Source organism: Neophocaena asiaeorientalis, unplaced genomic scaffold, assembly GCF_003031525.2.
Source record: "Neophocaena asiaeorientalis asiaeorientalis breed wild unplaced genomic scaffold, Neophocaena_asiaeorientalis_V1.1 scaffold67, whole genome shotgun sequence".
In the NCBI taxonomy this organism is placed as follows: domain Eukaryota; kingdom Metazoa; phylum Chordata; class Mammalia; order Artiodactyla; family Phocoenidae; genus Neophocaena; species Neophocaena asiaeorientalis.
In genome coordinates this window covers 8,918,591-8,936,699 of record NW_020173731.1, presented here as the reverse complement: position 1 = coordinate 8,936,699, position 18,109 = coordinate 8,918,591, and the positions used below count along the sequence as shown (strand labels likewise).

Here is an 18,109-nt window from a genome sequence, read left to right as displayed (position 1 = left end):
AAGAATACCATCCTCTTACCCTCTTCCAGCCTCAGGGTGATGGAGTTTCTATGTCCCTTTGGGATTTCCTGCATGTCTGAATATTTGCATGTCCACAAGGTCCCTGGTATACCTTTCCCTCCAGAGTCAGACTGCCTGGGTTCAAATCCTGACTCTGCTGCGTACTGGCCTGTGTGATCTTGAGTGAGTCATTTCCTCTCTCTGGGTTCAGTTTCCCCATGTCTAAATGGGGATGATAATAGTAATAACCATCATCATCATCTATCCCACAGGGTTGTTGTCAAGGTTGAATGACAACATATACCTGCTCGCTGCTCTGCATATACCTGCTCGCTGTCATCACTGTCCTGCGGGGCCGTGGATCCCAGACCCTCAGGTAAAGAGCAGTGTGTGAAAGTGTTTAGCTGACAGGGGATCTGCCTCTGTAAGCACCGCCCCCTCGTCCTGCCCCACCCCCATCATCCCAGGCTGCAGATCTGGGGACCTGCGAAGGAACGAAGCGGCTGTGACAGACCCTCAGTGAGGGGGATGCCGGAGGGGTATTTTAAGTCGCTGCACGTGGTGCAAATAACACCCTCCGGTTGCTGTAAATCCCAGGCATTTGCCAGGGCTGCTCAGCAATGCGGGCCTGGGAGAGAGTGACAATGGCAGGAGAAATTGTGGCTCTCTCCCTGGCCCCTCCCAGCACCCTCTCCCTGCATTGTGCCTGAGATTAGCTCTAATTTAAATACAACAGTTCTTAATGAGAGTTTCTAATGCTCAGATTGGCAGAATGGGGGCTCTGTACTCATAAAACAAAGCTATTCTTTCTCCCTCCTCACCCCACATGGGGTCTGGAAGCCTGAGATCTTGCAAGGAGAAGGCTGCCGAGAAGGCAGTGAAATGGAGGTGGCACATTCCAAGCCCTGCTGCCAGCTGAGCTCCAAAGCTGTGCTGGGCTCCCCAGGGCCCCCAGAGAGGGTAGGCTCAGGGAAGGATGGCCAAGGTCTCTGACCCTCTTCCCTGCCAGGAAAATGGCAACCGAGGAGGGAGTGGTGGTGGATGCTGGTGATTCAGATCCAGGAAGCCGGGCACTGATGGGAGAGGCCACACCATATCTCCAGCCGGGTGCTGTCCAATAGACCCCCTGCTATGATGGGAACGGCCTCTATCTGTGCTTCCAATATGGCAGCCACTGAGCCCTTGGGAGGCATTTAGCGCAATGGAGGAACTGAATTTTACGTTTTCTTTTAAATTAATGGTCACATGTGCTACTGTGTTGGACAGTGAAACCCAAGATGCATGGGGAGGGAGACTTCAAGACAGGTATTATTAGTGCCATTTTGTTCACGAGGAAACTAAACAGCAGAGTGGCCACATCACTGGCCCAAGATCACACGACTAGCAGGTAGCAGAGCCGGGGTTCAAGCTCAGATGCTCTGAGGCCTGTGCTCCTGCATCACGCTCAGCACCTGCAGACACGGCACAGCCACCCGGACCGAAGGAAGATGAGACTCTGCACTGGGAGCTGCAGGGACACAGGCCTTCCTGGGGAGGGGCGCCTTCTCGTGGGACCCACACTAACCAGCCCTGCCCCCCCCCACCCCGGACGTCCCTGTTTAGATGCCTCCCCGCCCCTGGCGCAGGTCAGACCTCCGGAGAAGCAGCTTGGGGTGGTTCTTGTTCTCCAGGTTCTTATCGATGAGGTCTGAGAGCAGCTGCTTGAGGACGTCGGTAGCGTACTCCAGGCGGCCCTGCAGGCCGGTCATGATGAGCGAGGCCACGTTGCCGCGGTCCCGCATGGAGAAGCTGCGCTGCAGCTCCAGGGTGCGGATGAAGGTCAGCAGGAACACCTTGTTGTTGATGAGCTGGGCGAAGAGCTTCAGGGCCTTCTCCACGTGTTGCTGGCCGTTGCCCTGCACCTGGGATGGGTGTGATGGGCGTGGCTTCAGAGGACCAGCTTCTGGCTCTCCGCGAGGGTGTTGGCTGATGACGATGCCAGCTATAGGACCCTCTCCATGACGCCTGTAACCGCCCCACCCTCGGTGATGTAGGAATAACTGGTCCCTGAGGTCTGCAGTCTGCTCTGACTTCCCCCTGGGTCGAGAGGGTTGGGCTCCAGGTAGAGACCTCAGAGAGGATGCTATTCATCTGATTTTCCCAAGGATGCAACACAATAGGAGATACCGCAGCAGACTAGCTTGGTTTACTAGTCTCCCCTTAATCTCCTCTGTCCTGGTTTATTATCTTTAGTAAAACAAACTGAGAAATGAAAAAACAAGCCTCACAGAATCATAGGTCTTTCCTTAAGCCAGCTTAAATCCATTCGGAAATGAGGCAGAATCTTAGTTAATTAATTCAGTCATTAATTAAAAAATGACAAATAATCAGCTTTCCCCTGGAATCATCCCAAAGAGCCTGGGTGCCCCCCCGGCTGTGATTTTCCTGGTTGGAAATATCCCCGTTATGGTGATGTTTCTACAAGCTATTTCTCCTCCTCACTCCTGACCTTCTTCTGAGCACTGGGGCCCATTGGTATTTCCTAGGAAACCCAGGCCCCACGTCCCTGCTGGGCAGCTGGGCAAGGCAGGTGGGTGTTACCTCCAGCTCACGCAGGACGGGATGGTCCTCAATGCCGGGGAATAGGACTCGCATAGCATAGGTCCGATAGTCCAGGTAGGGGATTCCTGAGCGGTCCAGGTCACTGGTCAGCTCGTTGATGTCTGTCTGGAGCTCGGCAAAAGCTATGAAAGTGCAGTGGAGACAGGGAAGCTCAGGAGGGGAATGCAGGATGGGGAAGGGAAAGGCGGGAGAAGTTTGTGGAGGAGGGAAGGGCCAGGTGTAGAGACAGGGAGGGTTATAGGGGTGCATCTCCAGGGGCGATGACATATCTCCAGGCTGCCTTTCTTAGGTGGTTGGGACTATGGGTGATTTTTATATTATTTCCTCCTCTATGCTTACCTATAATTTTGAATTTTCTTTCTATGTATTATAAGTGTAGTTAAAACAAAGGAAGCCCACGACTTGGGTCGTGCAGGTGATACAGGTGCTAGAAGCAGGTGAGAGACAGTGGTCGGACAGATCAAACAAAGACCAGAATAGGTAGCTTTGCTCCCCTTTTCCAAGCAAGAGAATAAACCAAGATGCAAAAACCTTGGGGGAAAATGAAAATCAAAACCACCATGAGATACCACTTCATACCCATTAGGATGGCTATTATAAAAAAAGTGGAAAATAACATGTGTTGGCCAGGATGTGGAAAAACTGGAACCCTCATATCTTGCTAGAGGGAATGTAAAGTGGTACAGCTGCTCTGGAAACCAATTTTGTGATTCCTCCAAATATTAAACATAGAATTACCAAATGACCCAGCAATTCCTCTCCTACATATATACACCCAAAAGAACTGAAAGCAGGGACTTGAACAGATGCTTGTACCCTCACGTTCACGGCAGCATTATTCATGATACCGAAAGGTGGAAACAACCCAAATGTCCATTGACAGATAAATTGATAAGTAAAATGTGGTTTATATACCCAATGGACTATTATTTAGCCTTAAAAAGGAATGACGTTCTCTCAAATGCTACAACATGGATGAACCTTAAAGACATGATGCTAAATGAAATAAACCAAACACAAAGGGACAAATACTGTGTGATGCCATTTATATGAGTTTCCTAGAGTAGTCAAATTCATAGAGACAGAAAATGGGAGAGGAGGATGAGGGATTATTGTTTCATGAGTACAGAGTTTCAGTTGGGGAAAATGTGGAAGTTCTGGAGATGGATGGTGGTGATGGTCACACGATACCGTGAATGTACTTAATGCCTCTTAATCTCTTTTTAAATAACCAGTTAACTTCTGTGCACAGAAGTGGAGAGAGCATTAGGGTGCAAAGATAAGAAAGTTAAAACGGTAAATGTTATGTTATATATAGTTAACATTCACACTCACACACGAACGAAACTGAGAACACCACCAAACCCAGACTTAGGGAGCCCTGACCACCAGGCCCTTGGCCAAACAGGGGCTTCCCCTTGGTGGCAGACCTGTCTCCTGACGCCCTCCGTGCTCCTCCACAGCCCTGGCGCTGGGAGGAGCCTGGCCCACTTTGCCCTAGCCCAGCTCTTCCCTTTCATCCAGCAGAGGGCTTGTTCTGATCTTGAAGTTTGCAGCAAAAGGAGAAGTCTTTTGATTCCTAATTGAGATGTTTACCCAGGGAGTCTTCCAGGTCCTCAGCCCAAGGGGGCACCAGGTAGCTGCGGTTGCTTGGGAGACAGAAGAAACACTGTCTCCACCACCACAGCCTGGGATGCCCTGCAAGTGGCCTTCAGAGGCTCAGCCTGCAGTACTGGCTGAAGCCACAATGTGGGGGAGGGGATGGGGTGGAAGGGAGGGCATGTGCTCTCACCTTTCCTGCTGCTCCAAGGCAGCCAGGCAAAAGGAGCTGTCACTCCTACGTGGGGAGCCAGAGTCTGAGGCAACAGGGCCCAGGAGGCTCTGACTGTGGGGAGACTGCAGTCCCGGGAAGGAGAGTAGGCTGGGCCAGACTGTGGGATGAGTCAGGGCACAGGGGGACAGAATAATGGGATCAGGTCTGGGGCCTTACTGTGGGCATTTTAAGGGCAAAGGAAGTTTAAGGGAAAACAGAGGTCAAAGTGGAGCAGGGTGGCTTGTGGTAGAAGAGATGGGAGCAAAGATGAGAGCTGTTTTAGGGAGGGGGGTAATAAGGCTGGTGAGGAAAGAGGGTCCCAGAAACGAGGGAGTGCCTCCACTTACCTTCCTTACACTCCAGGGCCACACGGGACTCCAGGTTGTCCATCTGCATTTGGAGCCGCTTGAGAGTGAGGTCATTTTCTCGAGACTTGCGCTTGTAGGCGATGAGCACAATGATGACGATGATGAGCAGTAGGCTGCCGCCTGCCGCGATGCTGACGATGGCTGGCAGGGTCAGCAAGCTATCTGAGATGACACTCACCGAGCCGGGCGAGAATACCATGCCACCCACGTGGACCTGTGCGTGGCACACACACAGTCGCTGTAGAGCCCTGGCATCCAATCCTTCTCGATTCAGAAAGGGCATGAGAGACCACAACCACACAGTGCATTCTGGATACAAAACAACTTCCTGCTTATCATCTGCCTTTCTTTTCTTGTGTTCTTAGCTCCTACCCCTTTTAATACAGGACTTTGTGATGAGGAGATATGGAGGAGGTTGAAGACCCTTTCTTTATGACAGATTATACATGAAAGATGAGGAGGGGAGGAACAATAAGAGGGTTCACTCACCATGACCTTGTGCTGCCCAGTGAGGTTGGGAGGCTCGCAGAGCAGTTGCGTCTCGGACACAGTGACGGTGCATGGGGTCTCTCCAATCAGCACGGTGTAGTTGAGTTTGGCCCCTCCAGAAGCAGGAGGGCAGAGGTTTTTGCCCTGTAGGTAAGAGCAATCTTAATAGGAATAATTGACACATGTGCACAGAAGTTAATTGGTTATTTAAAAAGAGATTAAGACCAGTCCCTCCCATCAGGAAGCTTCCACAATCCTCTTAGATAGCCTCATCCACCAGAGAGCAGACAGCAGAAGCAAGAAGAACTACAATCCTGCAGCCTGTGGAACAAAAACCACATTCACAGAAAAACAGACAAGATGAAAAGGCAGAGGGCTATGTACCAGAAGAAGGAACAAGATAAAACCCCAGAAAAACAACTTAATGAAGTGGAAATAGGCAACCTTCCAGAAAAAGAATTCAGAATAATGATAGTGAGGATGATCCAGGACCTCAGAAAAAGAATGGAGGCAAAGAGCGAGAAGATGGAAGAAATGTTTAACAAAGACCTAGAAGAAATAAAGAACAAACAAACAGAGATGAACAGTACAATAATTGAAATGAAAACTACACTAGAAGGAATGAATAGCAGAATAACTGAGGCAGAAGAACAGATAAGTGACCTGGAAGACAGAATGGTAGAATTCACTGCTGCGGAACAGTGAATGAAAAAGAAATGAAGAAGAATGAAAAGAATGAAGAATGAAAAGAAATGAAGAGAGCCTAAGAGACCTCTGGGAAAACATTAAACGCAACAACATACGCATTATAGCGGCCCCAGAAGGAGAAGAGAGAGAGAAAGGACCCGAGAAAATATTAGAAGAGATTATAGTCAAACACTTCCCTAACATGGGAAACGAAATAGCCACCCAAGTCCAGGAAGCACAGAGAGTCCCATACAGGATATGTGGAGAAAAGGAAACCCTCCTGAACTGTTGGTGGGAGTGTAAATTGATACAGCCACTATGGAGAACAGTATGGAGGTTCCTTAGAGAACCAAAAATAGAATTACCATATGACCCAGCAATCCCACTAGTGGGCATATACCCAGAGGAAACCATAGTTCAAAAAGACACATGCACCCCAGTGTTCACTGCAGCACTATTTACAACAGCCAGGTCATGGAAGCAACCTAAATGCCCATCGACAGACGAATGGATAAAGAAGATGTGGCACATATACACAATGGAATATTACTCAGCCATAAAAAGGAACGAAATTGGGTCATTTGTAGGGACATGGATGGATCTAGAGACTGTCATACAGAGTGAAGTAAGTCAGAAAGAGGAAAAGAAATATCATATATTAACGCATATATGTGGAACCTAGAAAGTGGTACAGATGAACCGGTTTGCCGAGCAGAAATTGAGACACAGAAGTAGAGAAAAAACAGATGGACACCAAGGGGGGAAAGCGGTGGGGTGGTAGTGGTGGTGGTGTGCTGAATTGGGAGATCGGGACTGACATTTATTCATTGATGTGTACAAAATGGATGACTAATAAGAAAAAGAAATTTGATAGTGGAATGGACTTGGAATCTTTCATCACCTTACACGGTTCCTTGAACTTTGTAGGTGTCTAAAATAATATTCAATAATTCTTTGCCAGCTGTTGATCTTAATGAACTAAATAAGGCTTTTGTCTTAGCTTTCTTAATAAGTTATAACACAGAGAAAAGTGCATACGTTTAACTATAAACGTATGACTTATGTGAGTTATGTGAACTCCCACTAGTATTACCACTACTCAGATCAAGAAATAGAATTTTCCCAGGACCTCGGAAGGCTTCTTTATACCATTTCGTCGTCATGACCCCTGCTTTCTGTCCCCAAAGTAACCATTATCTTCACCATAAATTTGTTTTGCACAGTTTTGAATTTTTAAAAAGAAAACATACAAGGTATATCATTTTATGTCTGCCTTGTTTTGCTGAATATTGCTCATGAGTTTTATTTCTGTTGTTGCTTGTAGCAATGCTCACTTATTTTTATTGTCTTCTATATTTTATTATATAAATGCAAAATATATTCTCATGTTGATGAACAAAATAAATAAATAAAAATAAAAAGAGATTAAAGAGGCGGGGTAAGGGCAGCAATGCAAAAACTAATGAGTGACTCCATGGTAAGCTTTTGGAGAGGACTTCTAACAGCCACAATTTGACAGAAAAAGAGAAAACAAGGGGAAGAGAGAATGAAAGGGAGGAAGAGAGTGGTAAAGAGAAAGGAAGGGGGGACCAAACAGTAAACAAGTGAAAGTTTGGGGGAGGATGCAGGGGATAGAAGTGAAAGTGGTAGAGTAACACACACCTGGAAGGATGGTACCAGGGGACCGTGACCTCTTCACATTTGAGGGCAGTTACTGCGGCCACGGATGGGGTCAATAAAGGACATCGTTGCTTCCAGTGCACTGCAGGACTTTTAGGTCCCAAAGCTCACAAGGACACACAGAAATACTCTACAGTGTTCCTTGAGAATCCCAAGTGCAAGATATGTCACTCAATGGGTCGAAATGTATAACCAAGCTCCCTTCACAGGGAGATGACAGCCATGTGAACCCGTGTGCATCGAAGGGAGGCCAGGCCAGGAGAGGGGTGCTCCGGCCACCCCTGCGCGTGGCAGGCAGCCATCCCACCCTCCTACCTTCAGAATGATGGGGGATCCCGGCTTTTGATCCAAGACCCCAGTAGGGCTGAGCAGTTCAAAGGTCGGGTTGGGGTAGTAGATGAACTTGGTGTCGTTGTAAATCAGCAAGGACTGGACATTGTTAAAGACGAATCCAAACTCGTCTGGCCGTTCCACGGTGTCCAGGCCGGGCCGGTAGTCCGTGGTCAGGGAGGGTGCCAGGCAGGTCAGGGTGGTGGTGTTCACAACCTTGCACACCTAAAGGGCCCAAAAGCACGGCGTTCAAACACCCAGTAGGTGATGGTGGGGGGGTCACACTGCCGCCCTCCCACCCTTTGCTTGTTTTGGCCGGTCTCTAATGGGCTTCTTGCTTGAGGAAAAGGGCTGTGAAATTGTTTTTTTCTTTTCTTTTTTGGCAGGGAGGGGATGTTTTAACTTCATTTATTCATTCGCCAACACTGAGTGAGCACCTACTTTGTGCCGGGAACGGCGCCAGTAGTTGGGCCACCTGTGAAACAGTCACAGTCTATGGGGGAGACAGATGATCCAACAAGCATTAGAGTGCAGCCCTGGCAGAGGGCCTGGAGCACAGGAGGGGCGCCAGCACTGTTAAATGCATGGATGCAGGTGAGAAACGTCCGGGTTGGGGAAGTACCAGGCACTCTGCGGAGGTCCGTGTGTGTGCACGAGCCTGTGTTTGTGCGCAAGCGTGCGTGGCCTGAGGCAGGGTGAGGGTGGCTCATGGGAGCTTTCCTTTGGAAGAGATGAATGAAATTTAACCTGAACAATGTGTAGGACTTACCCAGACAGGGGGGATGGTAAGGGATCAAGTCCCTTGCAGAGAGAACAGCGGAAAAGGTCTGGGGATGAGGGAGCATGGATGTTTGCGGAAAAAGTAGGACAGAAGCAGTCTCCCGCACGCGCGCGCGCGCGCGCGCGCGCGCGTGTGTGTGTGTGTGTGTGTGTGTGTGTGAGATGGAAAGAAGGAAGTTGTGTGAGATGAGCACATAGTAGGTGTTCAGTTAATGTTTATTGAAAACACTGATGGATGAAAAGGATCCTTCACCTCCTTAAATGTTCTAGTCAGGATCTCTCTCTTTCCCAACCGAGTGCCCCCTAACTCTCCACGGCGGGTATAACCTTGGTATTGACACTGAGTTCATAATGTCCTTTCTTCCTTGGTGGACCCTCATCTCCCAAATAACATCCTAGCTGAGCTGGCCCCGCGTGGCATGTGTTGTGCCATTCTCTCCTCTGGTGGTTTAGTTTGAGGGCGTCCCAAGGCAGCAGCCAGATTGAAGAAAGCGTTCTAGGACCCACGTGTGATCTGGGAAGAAAACCTGGACCCCTCCCCACCTCCTCCTGTCTCGCGCTGCGCGGCTCAGTTTTGGCTCTGGGAGTCACGGTGTCCCAGCAACAGCCAAGGGCATCTGTGAGAACCCTGCTCAAGTACACGCTGTCCTGGCAGGTCCACACATGTTGCGTGTCTGGCCAACACACACATACCCGGGCTTCATGTTCGGAAAACAAGACCGTGTGTGAAATTGCAAAAAAAGCTGGCACTTGCATAGACATTATGTCAGAGCTCCAAGTCTTAACCCTCCCTTTCCAGAGGGAGTTGAAGAGTTTAAACCAACAGCTCGCTGAGGGCTTCGTGCCGTGTCGGAGGTCAGTACGCATCCCCGCCCTTTTCAGCTCACCCTTCAGAAGCCCCTTGTGAACCTAATGTCCCTTTCACGTTCCAGCTGGGGACACCCTGGCATGAGGAAAATGGTGGTGCGGTCAAACAGAGTTGAGCTGGGAGTCCCCTCCCTGGGTTCCACAGGGCAGACCCCCCAGCCCAAGCACCGCTTCCCTGCCCCACCCCCATCTTCCTCCCTGCTCACTCCAGTGTCCATGGATGGGACCCCTCTGTGAATGAGCAAATCACCCCCAGACAAACGGCCTCCGTTTGCTCTCTGCCCAGCGCTGCATTGGCACTTTGCCAAACATTCCTTTGGGTTTTGTGGCCTTCGCTTTGGCCCTTCTCACCGGGCTGCTTCCAAACCCAAAGGCAGGGGGTAGCCCCCGGGGACTGAGGATGACGTGGAGCCCAGGTAGGGCTTCAGGAGCAACATGGCTCTTTCTCACCACTCCTGAAAGAGAGGGCATCGGGCGGAGTTTACGGGCTTCCCATGCTGGGGCCCGGCTTGGTGGAAACCTGCACACCCAGGCCTTTCCTCCAGGCTGCCTGCCAGCCTGCAGACTCCAGGCAGGTCCCTGTTGGAGCTCAGGGCCCCGAATGCTCGAGAGGCAGGAGCTGGCTCTTAACTCCTTGAAGCACTGAGGTCCTGGTGGGTGGGCTGGGAGAACTGCTGGGGAGATTCCTGCCTGGGGCTGCCAACGTGTCCTGGCGGGCGCACAGGACGCCCAGGACCCAAGCCTTCTCAGAAGGCTGCCAGGTGTGGGGAGGCCTGCCCAGCCCAGTCTTCTCTTCAAATAGCTTCCCGGGGACCAATGCTGCAGCCTTTGGAGGTTAATCTTGTCAGTCATGCACACATCCTCCGAAATTCCCTCTGTACTAGATTAACCACGTCTTTTATTTTCTGTGTTCTGAGGCTTTAACCTCTGGGGCCTTGCTGGTCCTGGAGGGGCTGCCCCTCCCCAGGCTGGCCAACTCCTAGAGACAGCAAACAGATGGAGGCGGCCTGGGGACACTGAGCCTCAGTCTGGAAGTGGGGCGGGGGCACCCCTTTCACTCATGGATCAGGCTCTACGTTGGGATCTGGAGTTGCGTGCTCTTCTAGCCCAAAGAGCTGTGAGCACAATGGGTCACTGGAGGTGTGAAACAGGTGTCTCCACGTCTCTGGCATGATGAAATGTCAAGCCCGCCATCATCTCATGAGGTCTACTTAGAAGAGTCAGATGTTTGGGATCTAGTTTGGTCCTGCCGCCAGCCACCTTCATGATTGGGGGCAAGTCATTACTCCTTTCTGGCCTTAGTTTTCTAAGCTATACAGTGAGAAGTTTGGACCAGATCATCCCTGAGACCTTTCCAGATCTAGCCTTCTGGCAGCCTGTCACTTTCTGTATTTCTCTGTTTCCTAGGGAAGCCTCAAGCATGCTGGGAATGTGTCAGGGATAAGAGGGTAGATCCAATACCATCTCGCCCATCTCCGTCTCCATCTCAGCCTCGTCAATTCCCCAGAAGGTCAAAGCAGTAATTCATATGAAAAATAATGGCCGTAATAGCATCTCCTGGACTATAATTATGAATACAATAACATTTCAGAAAATATTGCCTGAAAAGAGTAAGATGGAGCCGGTAGAACGAACTAAAAAATTTATCACAACATAGCAGACATTCTGCCCTCATGATAGAGAACTTTTTTAACATCACAAAAATCCACAGTGGAAAAAAATTAAATTACATGGGTCTGCACAGAGGAATAAAGGGAAATGTTCAGCTTGATTGTCTTAGCAACCAGGATGGAAACATCTGCATGCAGTGACTAACGTTTATCAGGTGCCAGCCTAGCTGCAGGTTACAAATCTGCGGGGCAAGTCTTAGCATAAGCATTTCTAGCCAGGGAAGGGAGGATCAGAGACGTTTAAACGACTTGATCATGGTTGTAGAGCTAATAGATTGTGGTGTTTTGTTTCCAATTCACAGATGTCTGAATCTGGATCCAGAATTTCTCTCCCCTCTCACCCTACCTCTTATCGGACCTCGAAGTGAACATGGCAGAAAACAGGAGCCCTTATGCACCATATCTTAAGCTCAGAAGCCAGTATGTTTATACACTCATGACATCACCTTCTGACAAGAAATGATTATACTGTAATTATAAAAATCATTGTGAGGCCCAGGTGTTTGGGGCCATGATTCTGGACTCTTCTCTGGTGGTCGAATGTCCCAGTGTCTAACACAGACCTTATCACACTGCAAAACACAGACACAGTCGTGTTTCCTGCAGATCAAGGGGACCCGTGGTTACTCACATTGACAGATTCTTTGCCATTAAACTTGACTCGGATCCTTGGCTCCTGAATGACATCCAGGTTGAAGCCTGTGACGGTCAGGGGTGTGTGGCCACTGGGAACAAGCAGAGTCTGGGTTAGGTGAAAAACCCTCTCAAACCGCTACCGCTTGTCCCCCTAGGATCCTCACAGGAGCTGCACTTTGGCAGAAGGGATTAGGTTGCGCGGCAGCTGGGTGTATCCCCGCCCGCTCTGCCTCACCTGGCGATACTCCACTCGGGCTCAATGCGCTGCACCCGGGGGTCATCTATGTACTCGAACTGCAGGTTGTTGTCTACACGGGCTCGGTCGACACTCACAGAGACAGGGACGGGCCCCAGCCCATTGGATGACGGGGGTGAGACACACACGATCTCATTCATTGATCGCCTACAGGGAGACCGCAGGAGGGTTGTGAGCAAAGGCATGGGCAAGAGGCCCAGCCTCTGGCCTGAGAAGGGGTTTTCCCCGGTTGGGGGGTATGGCCCAGGAATGTTCTTCTGTCCTTTCGTACTCTAGACTGGGGAACATCCCTTAGCAGTGTGTATCAGTGCTTCTTTTTACCTGAGATCCCACTCCAGATGGACCAGGGAGGGAGCCAACTGGAGAGGGGGATTAGAGAAGGTGGGGCAGGGGCAGGGCTCCTTGGGCTTTGGGGGAACTCCTCTTTTCTGGATTTTTCTAGACCATGACTATTTAGCCAGTGCTTAGTGTCTGGTCAGTCAGTTAATAAATTGAGCACCTACTATGCAGAGAAGCAAATATACAGTCCTTGCCCTCAGGCAGTTTACGGTCCAGGGAGGAGATTTACTGGGCAAGTTGGGTTCTCATCCAGGGATCCTTTCAGAATTCTCTCTAGATTCTCTACATCCCCTGGGCTTCATCAGAATATCTGACAAATAGTAGGTGTTCAATTTTTAGCACATAAGAGATGCCCTGAGGATGAGTCTGTGCTTGCAGAGGACAGAGGCCATGCAATCGCCATGTTTCTCAAGTCACCGTGGTGGGGACATAATGAATGCTTGATCCTGGTGGTGACTGAGAGCTCCTGGGAACCTCCCTCATCAGCAGCTCTTATGGTCCTCTCACTTCTAAATATCTGTAGAAGTATTTAGCCCCGGTGATACTCGCGATACAAATTGACTAGTGGTATGTATTCCTTACAGTGACTGGAATGGTGTTTGGGCCCAGGAGATGATGGGGCAGGCACATATGTGAACATGCACAGGAACATGTATGCACAAGCCTCACGTGTACAGTCTCCTAGGGCTCCTTCGAGCCCATCTCACCCATAGAACTCGCAGGTCTGGTTGCCCAGGTAAACAGCCACGCTGCTCCCAGCCCCGAGGTAATGGCCCGTGATGGTCACCATGGTGCCTCCGGACTCTGGCCCTCGGATGGGGCTGAGTGACAACACGGAAGGGTTCTTTGGGAGGAAGCAGAGAAATGATCACAGCTCAGGTTTTACCCAAAGGGAGAAACCCAGGCTAGACTTAAAGACAGAAGGAGGGACTGTGTCCACGCTCAGAGTGAACCCTTTCTAATCCCAAACACTCTTTGCCTACCCTGGAGCTCAGACCCTTTCTAAGAAGAGGCTCCAGGCATATCCAGGGAAGGCAGAAGGGCCGTGTTTTGCAATTAATTAACTCCCCTGGGAGTCTTATGCTCATAACACTGTTGGGAAGGCAGAGATGACACTGACTAATCTATCAATTAGTTTGCAAATTGAGAACAATTTGAAAATGCTTCTCTATCTGGAGCGCATACTGATTTTTTGGGCACAAAATCGATAGGGCTGAATAAAGGATCCCTGCCTGGATTGGGCCACCAAGAGGATCCATTAATGGCCCACGCTTGTGTCCTTCCGTCCCTCCCTAAGCAAGAGAAGGGCACAACAGGTGCAGAGACCTGTCAGTAAATGTTAGATGCGTCTTCCCTGACCTTCACCAGGAGGATGGCCCATCGTTGGCTGGGATTTTCTAGTAAGCTTACTAAATTGTAAAATTAAGCCCGAAACCTAAAAGAAATGTCATCTGGCCTAAAATGCATCAGAAAGAAATTGCTCCTGCCTAGCCGGCAGCGGAGTGGAGTGGAAAGTGCATTTAACTGAGCACCTACACAGGCATGAATTCTAGTCTGCATTAGCCACTCACTAGTGATGGGCCCTGAAGCAAGTTTCTGGATCACTCTGGGCTTTTGTTCCCTCCTCTGTCAAGACAGGAGAGTGGGCTACATGATCTGTAAAGCCCTCCCAGCTCTGACACTCTACAGCTCTCTCCATCCAGTCTTTCTGGGTTTGCTTCTCACACGAGACCCTGTCTGTCCTGCACAGGAGATGGGGTAGGTGGGCTGCAGATATAGGCCATGGTACCCTCCCATCTGAGAGAAGACTGGTACAAGGAAAGGTGGAGATGCTGAGATAAGAAGGCAGAGACTGGAAAACCTAAAACAAGAAGTAAAGTGCTTTAGAGAGAAGAGAATTTTGTGGTCAAATAAATTTTCAATACTCTGAGCAAGGCTGGTTTGACCCCCTCCGCTGGTGTTAACACTTTTCAGTGAAGAACTTGATGCGGCAATGTTGCCTAGGTGTCAGAAAAGGGACTTTGGAGCCCCAGAAGCAGGTTGTTCAGCACGAGAAAATAAAGCCTTTGTGAGTCCACCATCTGTTGCTTGGGCGGGAAGAAGTGTTTCCAGGGCTGAGTGTGTGCATATGTGTGTGTAACCACACAGAGCAGCTCACTCGTACATCCCACTCCCATGGCCCTGCACACAGACCTGCGTTCCTGCAGGACTCCAAATGGCTCCTCTAAACTCCCACTTACAATATCCTTGGCAGAAAACAAAGCGTGTGGATAAATATAGACCTTTATAATTAGGTCCCTCAGATGATCTGTCCTCATTAGGCTGGAATTAGACAGAGATAGCACATTGGTGGGACAAAGGGCAGCCCCTCCCCACCGTGTGTCTAGGATCCACTTTCTAAGAAAGGCCTGATTTTGCTTATTTAGAACTCTGACCTGTGGCTCTCTGGGACGCCAAAGTCTCCAAAGTGCTGTTGGTCATGCACTTGACCCACCCAGGAAAGACAGGCTTTCCCTTTTCTGGTCTCCTACTCCATCTGCGAGAAGCCTAGAGGTGCCGGCCTAGGAGAGGGGTGGGTGGGACTTTCTTGGGAGAAGCCTGGAGCAGAAATGTGCCCTTGCTAGAAGCCTGTAGCTCAGCACTAGACCCAATACTCACCACAAACGTGTACTGTTGATGGGATTTGGTCATGAACTCTGGCTTACACTCGCCAATGCACAGGCGCACGGGCCCAGAGGTGGTCCCCACAAGGGCATGGCCCATCTCACAAACGATCCTGAGGGGAGAGCAAACCTTTCCATGAGAGACTTGGGGAGAGCTGCATCCCTGCCCCAGCTTGCTCACCCCGTCACAGTCACAGTGAATGACTCATCACAGTCTTACAATAGTGCTGGACCAAGACTCAGCTTGCTCAACCATGTGGCTGTGTGACCTTGGGTAAAGTACTTTCCCTCTCTGGGCTTTAGTCTCTCATTGGTACAGTGAGAGGTTGGATGAGCTCAACTCTAAAGCCCTCGAAACGCTATGCTGCCTATTTCTATGAGCAAGCCTGTAGTCCCCGGTGCCTAGTGCAGGGCTTGGCATTGGGTATCAACCCAATATTTGTGGAATAAACCGAATGTTCAACAGAGAGATCTAGGGGCAGTAATTTAGTGCTCCTTCCTGTGTGACAAGCCAACACTGCAACACTCCCGAGAAGAGGGAGTGAGGACTGATTTGCCAAGCTGATTTTTCAATTGTGGTTTGTTTCCTGCAGTGAGGGAACAGATAATCTGGTGAGATAGTGGAGCTCCCAGCTGAATGGGAGGAGTGGCATCCAGTGAAAGCAGGCGAGGGGGTAGGAGGTGGATGAGTTCATTAGGACAGCAATCGACACTGGACTCCCATTTAATCAAGGGCTGAGCTCATGGAGCTGGTGGGCGAGGCGGTGAACCAGCCCTGGGGTTGGAAGTCATGTCTCACATCAACAGGAGAGCTGGAGAAGGATGGGTAGTGATGTGCAGCTTGATATCCCCAGTGAGGGCTTCCCTGGAACCTGAGATAAGTTACAACAAGCACATTTACAGACGGGTTGCCTTAGCCACAGCAGACTCTAGAAAGAGTGGGCAGCTGGAGGATATGGGAGGGACTGAAGAAATCAGATTCTTGGGGGGATCTCTTGCCTGGAATTTTAAGGCATGGGATGGGTGGGAAAGGGCTCCACCAGGCTCAGCAAAAGGGAACCCAGGGGAGAGATGGAAGGCTTTTCTTTCCTTCCCAATGCCATTTAAGAGTTCAGTCTGAGCAGTCTGGTGCCCTTGGTAGGTTGGTTTAGTGGGGAGTCAGAACAACAGACCCCTCCCCACTAATCCCCAGCATTATCCAGGCACGGTGGGGAAGACAACTTCTCTAGGAAGGAAGGTAACTAAACAGAGCTTTCATTTTGATGTAATAAAACTTGCGTTAAACAAATAAATGGCGTGCTCACACACACGGCATGCCACTGATCTCCAGCTCCTTCCTAACAGTTAATCCCAAATAAGTACTTTCACTCCCGGTGAATATTTACTTTACATACAATGACTGTCTTATTACGTTTAGCATATTAGGCTCGACAAGAAAGTACTGAGTGCATGTCAAAGGACGTTCTCCTTTCCCTTTCTCTGTGAATAAATTAATTATGAACCCACAGTAAAGATGATAGTGATGATCAATTAGTATTTTACATGTAAGCGTCTCCTTAAACCTCATTAGCGGAGCATTTGAGAAGCTTAATTTAAGGTACTGCGTGGGGTTATTTCCATGCTGCTACCTGCTTGGAGTAACAACTCTCCCATCCTGCTTCCTGGGCCCCAGCACCTGTTCCCGTTTGGGGTCCCTGTCATCCTGTCACATGGCTCCGGGCTCTCAAGGAGCATCAGAGGATTATCGACTCTCTACTGGGGGTATGGGGTGTGAAGAAGAGGAGGCAGCAGATAAGTCTCTTTCTCTCTCTTCTAATCAGTGCTTTCTTGTCCCTCACTCACCCCCCTTGGCCACTGTGCTGGAGCCACCCTCAAGAAGAAAAGCAGAAGCAAATCATGGCAGGCTTGAAGTCATGGAAAGAGGAAACATAAGAACACGTGAAGGTCATAGGCATATTTGCTCCTCCTGGGGCCTGTCTAGGAGAAGAGAAGGCTAGAATGGCCTGTTCAGCTGTCTGGGGCGTCTTGGCACACTGTCTTTTCTAGAACATTTTCTTGTTCAGGGTTTGTGGCCCAAAAACGAGCTTTGCACGTCAAGCACGTGGGAGAAGAGGGTGGATGGGAGATGGCACTGCCCAAGTGTCCAAGGCTGAATGCCTGCAGTTGGCTCTCAGTGTCCCGCTTGGAAGGGTATGATGCAGGGGCCGAGGCTGCAGGGAGGGCCTAGAGCTGGACCATGGGTTCCCTTCCTTGGCACTGCAGCTGACTCCTTTCCCTGCTGGTGGAATGAGGTTCTACTTCATCCAGTGAGTGGGAGAGGAGAAGCAGTCAGCGGTGGACCGTAGAATGGTCTGGGTTGCTAAGTCTAAGAGCTGGGTGAGAGTCCTGAGGACTCAGACCATGTTGTGGAAGAACTCTAATGGCCTCTAACTCTTCTTCCTTTTTATTCCTGGGACCCAGTGCTCGCAGCGAAGGATGGAGAGGCCTCCTTGAGTGTATTTGTTATTGGCATTTGTTATCTGAGCTCAAGGAGATAGAGGGTTAAAGGAAGAAGCAAGGGCAGCTATAGGGAGTGGAGAGGGTTATATTGAGGAATGAGGGTCAGGCCAAAGCAGATTCTGTACCTCAACAATAAACAAGAGCTACAATTTGTCGAGCTGTGTGTGGCAGGCACTGGCCCATATAGGATCTCGTGTCATCCTCAGGCATCCTACAGCGTGGGTCTTCTCCATTTTTACAGACAAGGAAGCCAAGGCTCAGAGGTGCTAAGTGACTCATCTGTGGCCATAGTGCTGGGAAGTGGCAGAGCCACGATTCAAATCCAGGTCAGCCTGGCTGCAAAGCTCATGCCTTGGACCGTTCCACTCTACTGCCCCTAGAATCAGTGGAATCTTCTGTGTCTCTTGTGGAAGGGACAGGATGGAGATGGT

At 49.9% G+C, this 18,109-nt stretch overlaps 1 protein-coding gene across 1 annotated transcript in view; it reads right to left on the bottom strand.

Annotated features, from left to right (window-relative positions):
- The window catches only part of PLXNA2 (plexin A2), a 209,143-nt gene that overhangs the window by 13,465 nt on the left and 177,569 nt on the right, over positions 1-18,109 (bottom strand). Inside the window, exons 14-22 of the mRNA XM_024751074.1 lie at positions 15,175-15,292; positions 13,224-13,360; positions 12,157-12,324; positions 11,917-12,010; positions 7,954-8,193; positions 5,272-5,415; positions 4,762-4,996; positions 2,581-2,723; positions 1,633-1,901 (exon numbers count right to left, since the gene is read on the bottom strand). Of these exons, the coding sequence (XP_024606842.1) occupies positions 1,633-1,901; positions 2,581-2,723; positions 4,762-4,996; positions 5,272-5,415; positions 7,954-8,193; positions 11,917-12,010; positions 12,157-12,324; positions 13,224-13,360; positions 15,175-15,292 (1,548 nt within the window). The remainder of the gene's footprint in view (positions 1-1,632; positions 1,902-2,580; positions 2,724-4,761; positions 4,997-5,271; positions 5,416-7,953; positions 8,194-11,916; positions 12,011-12,156; positions 12,325-13,223; positions 13,361-15,174; positions 15,293-18,109) is intronic.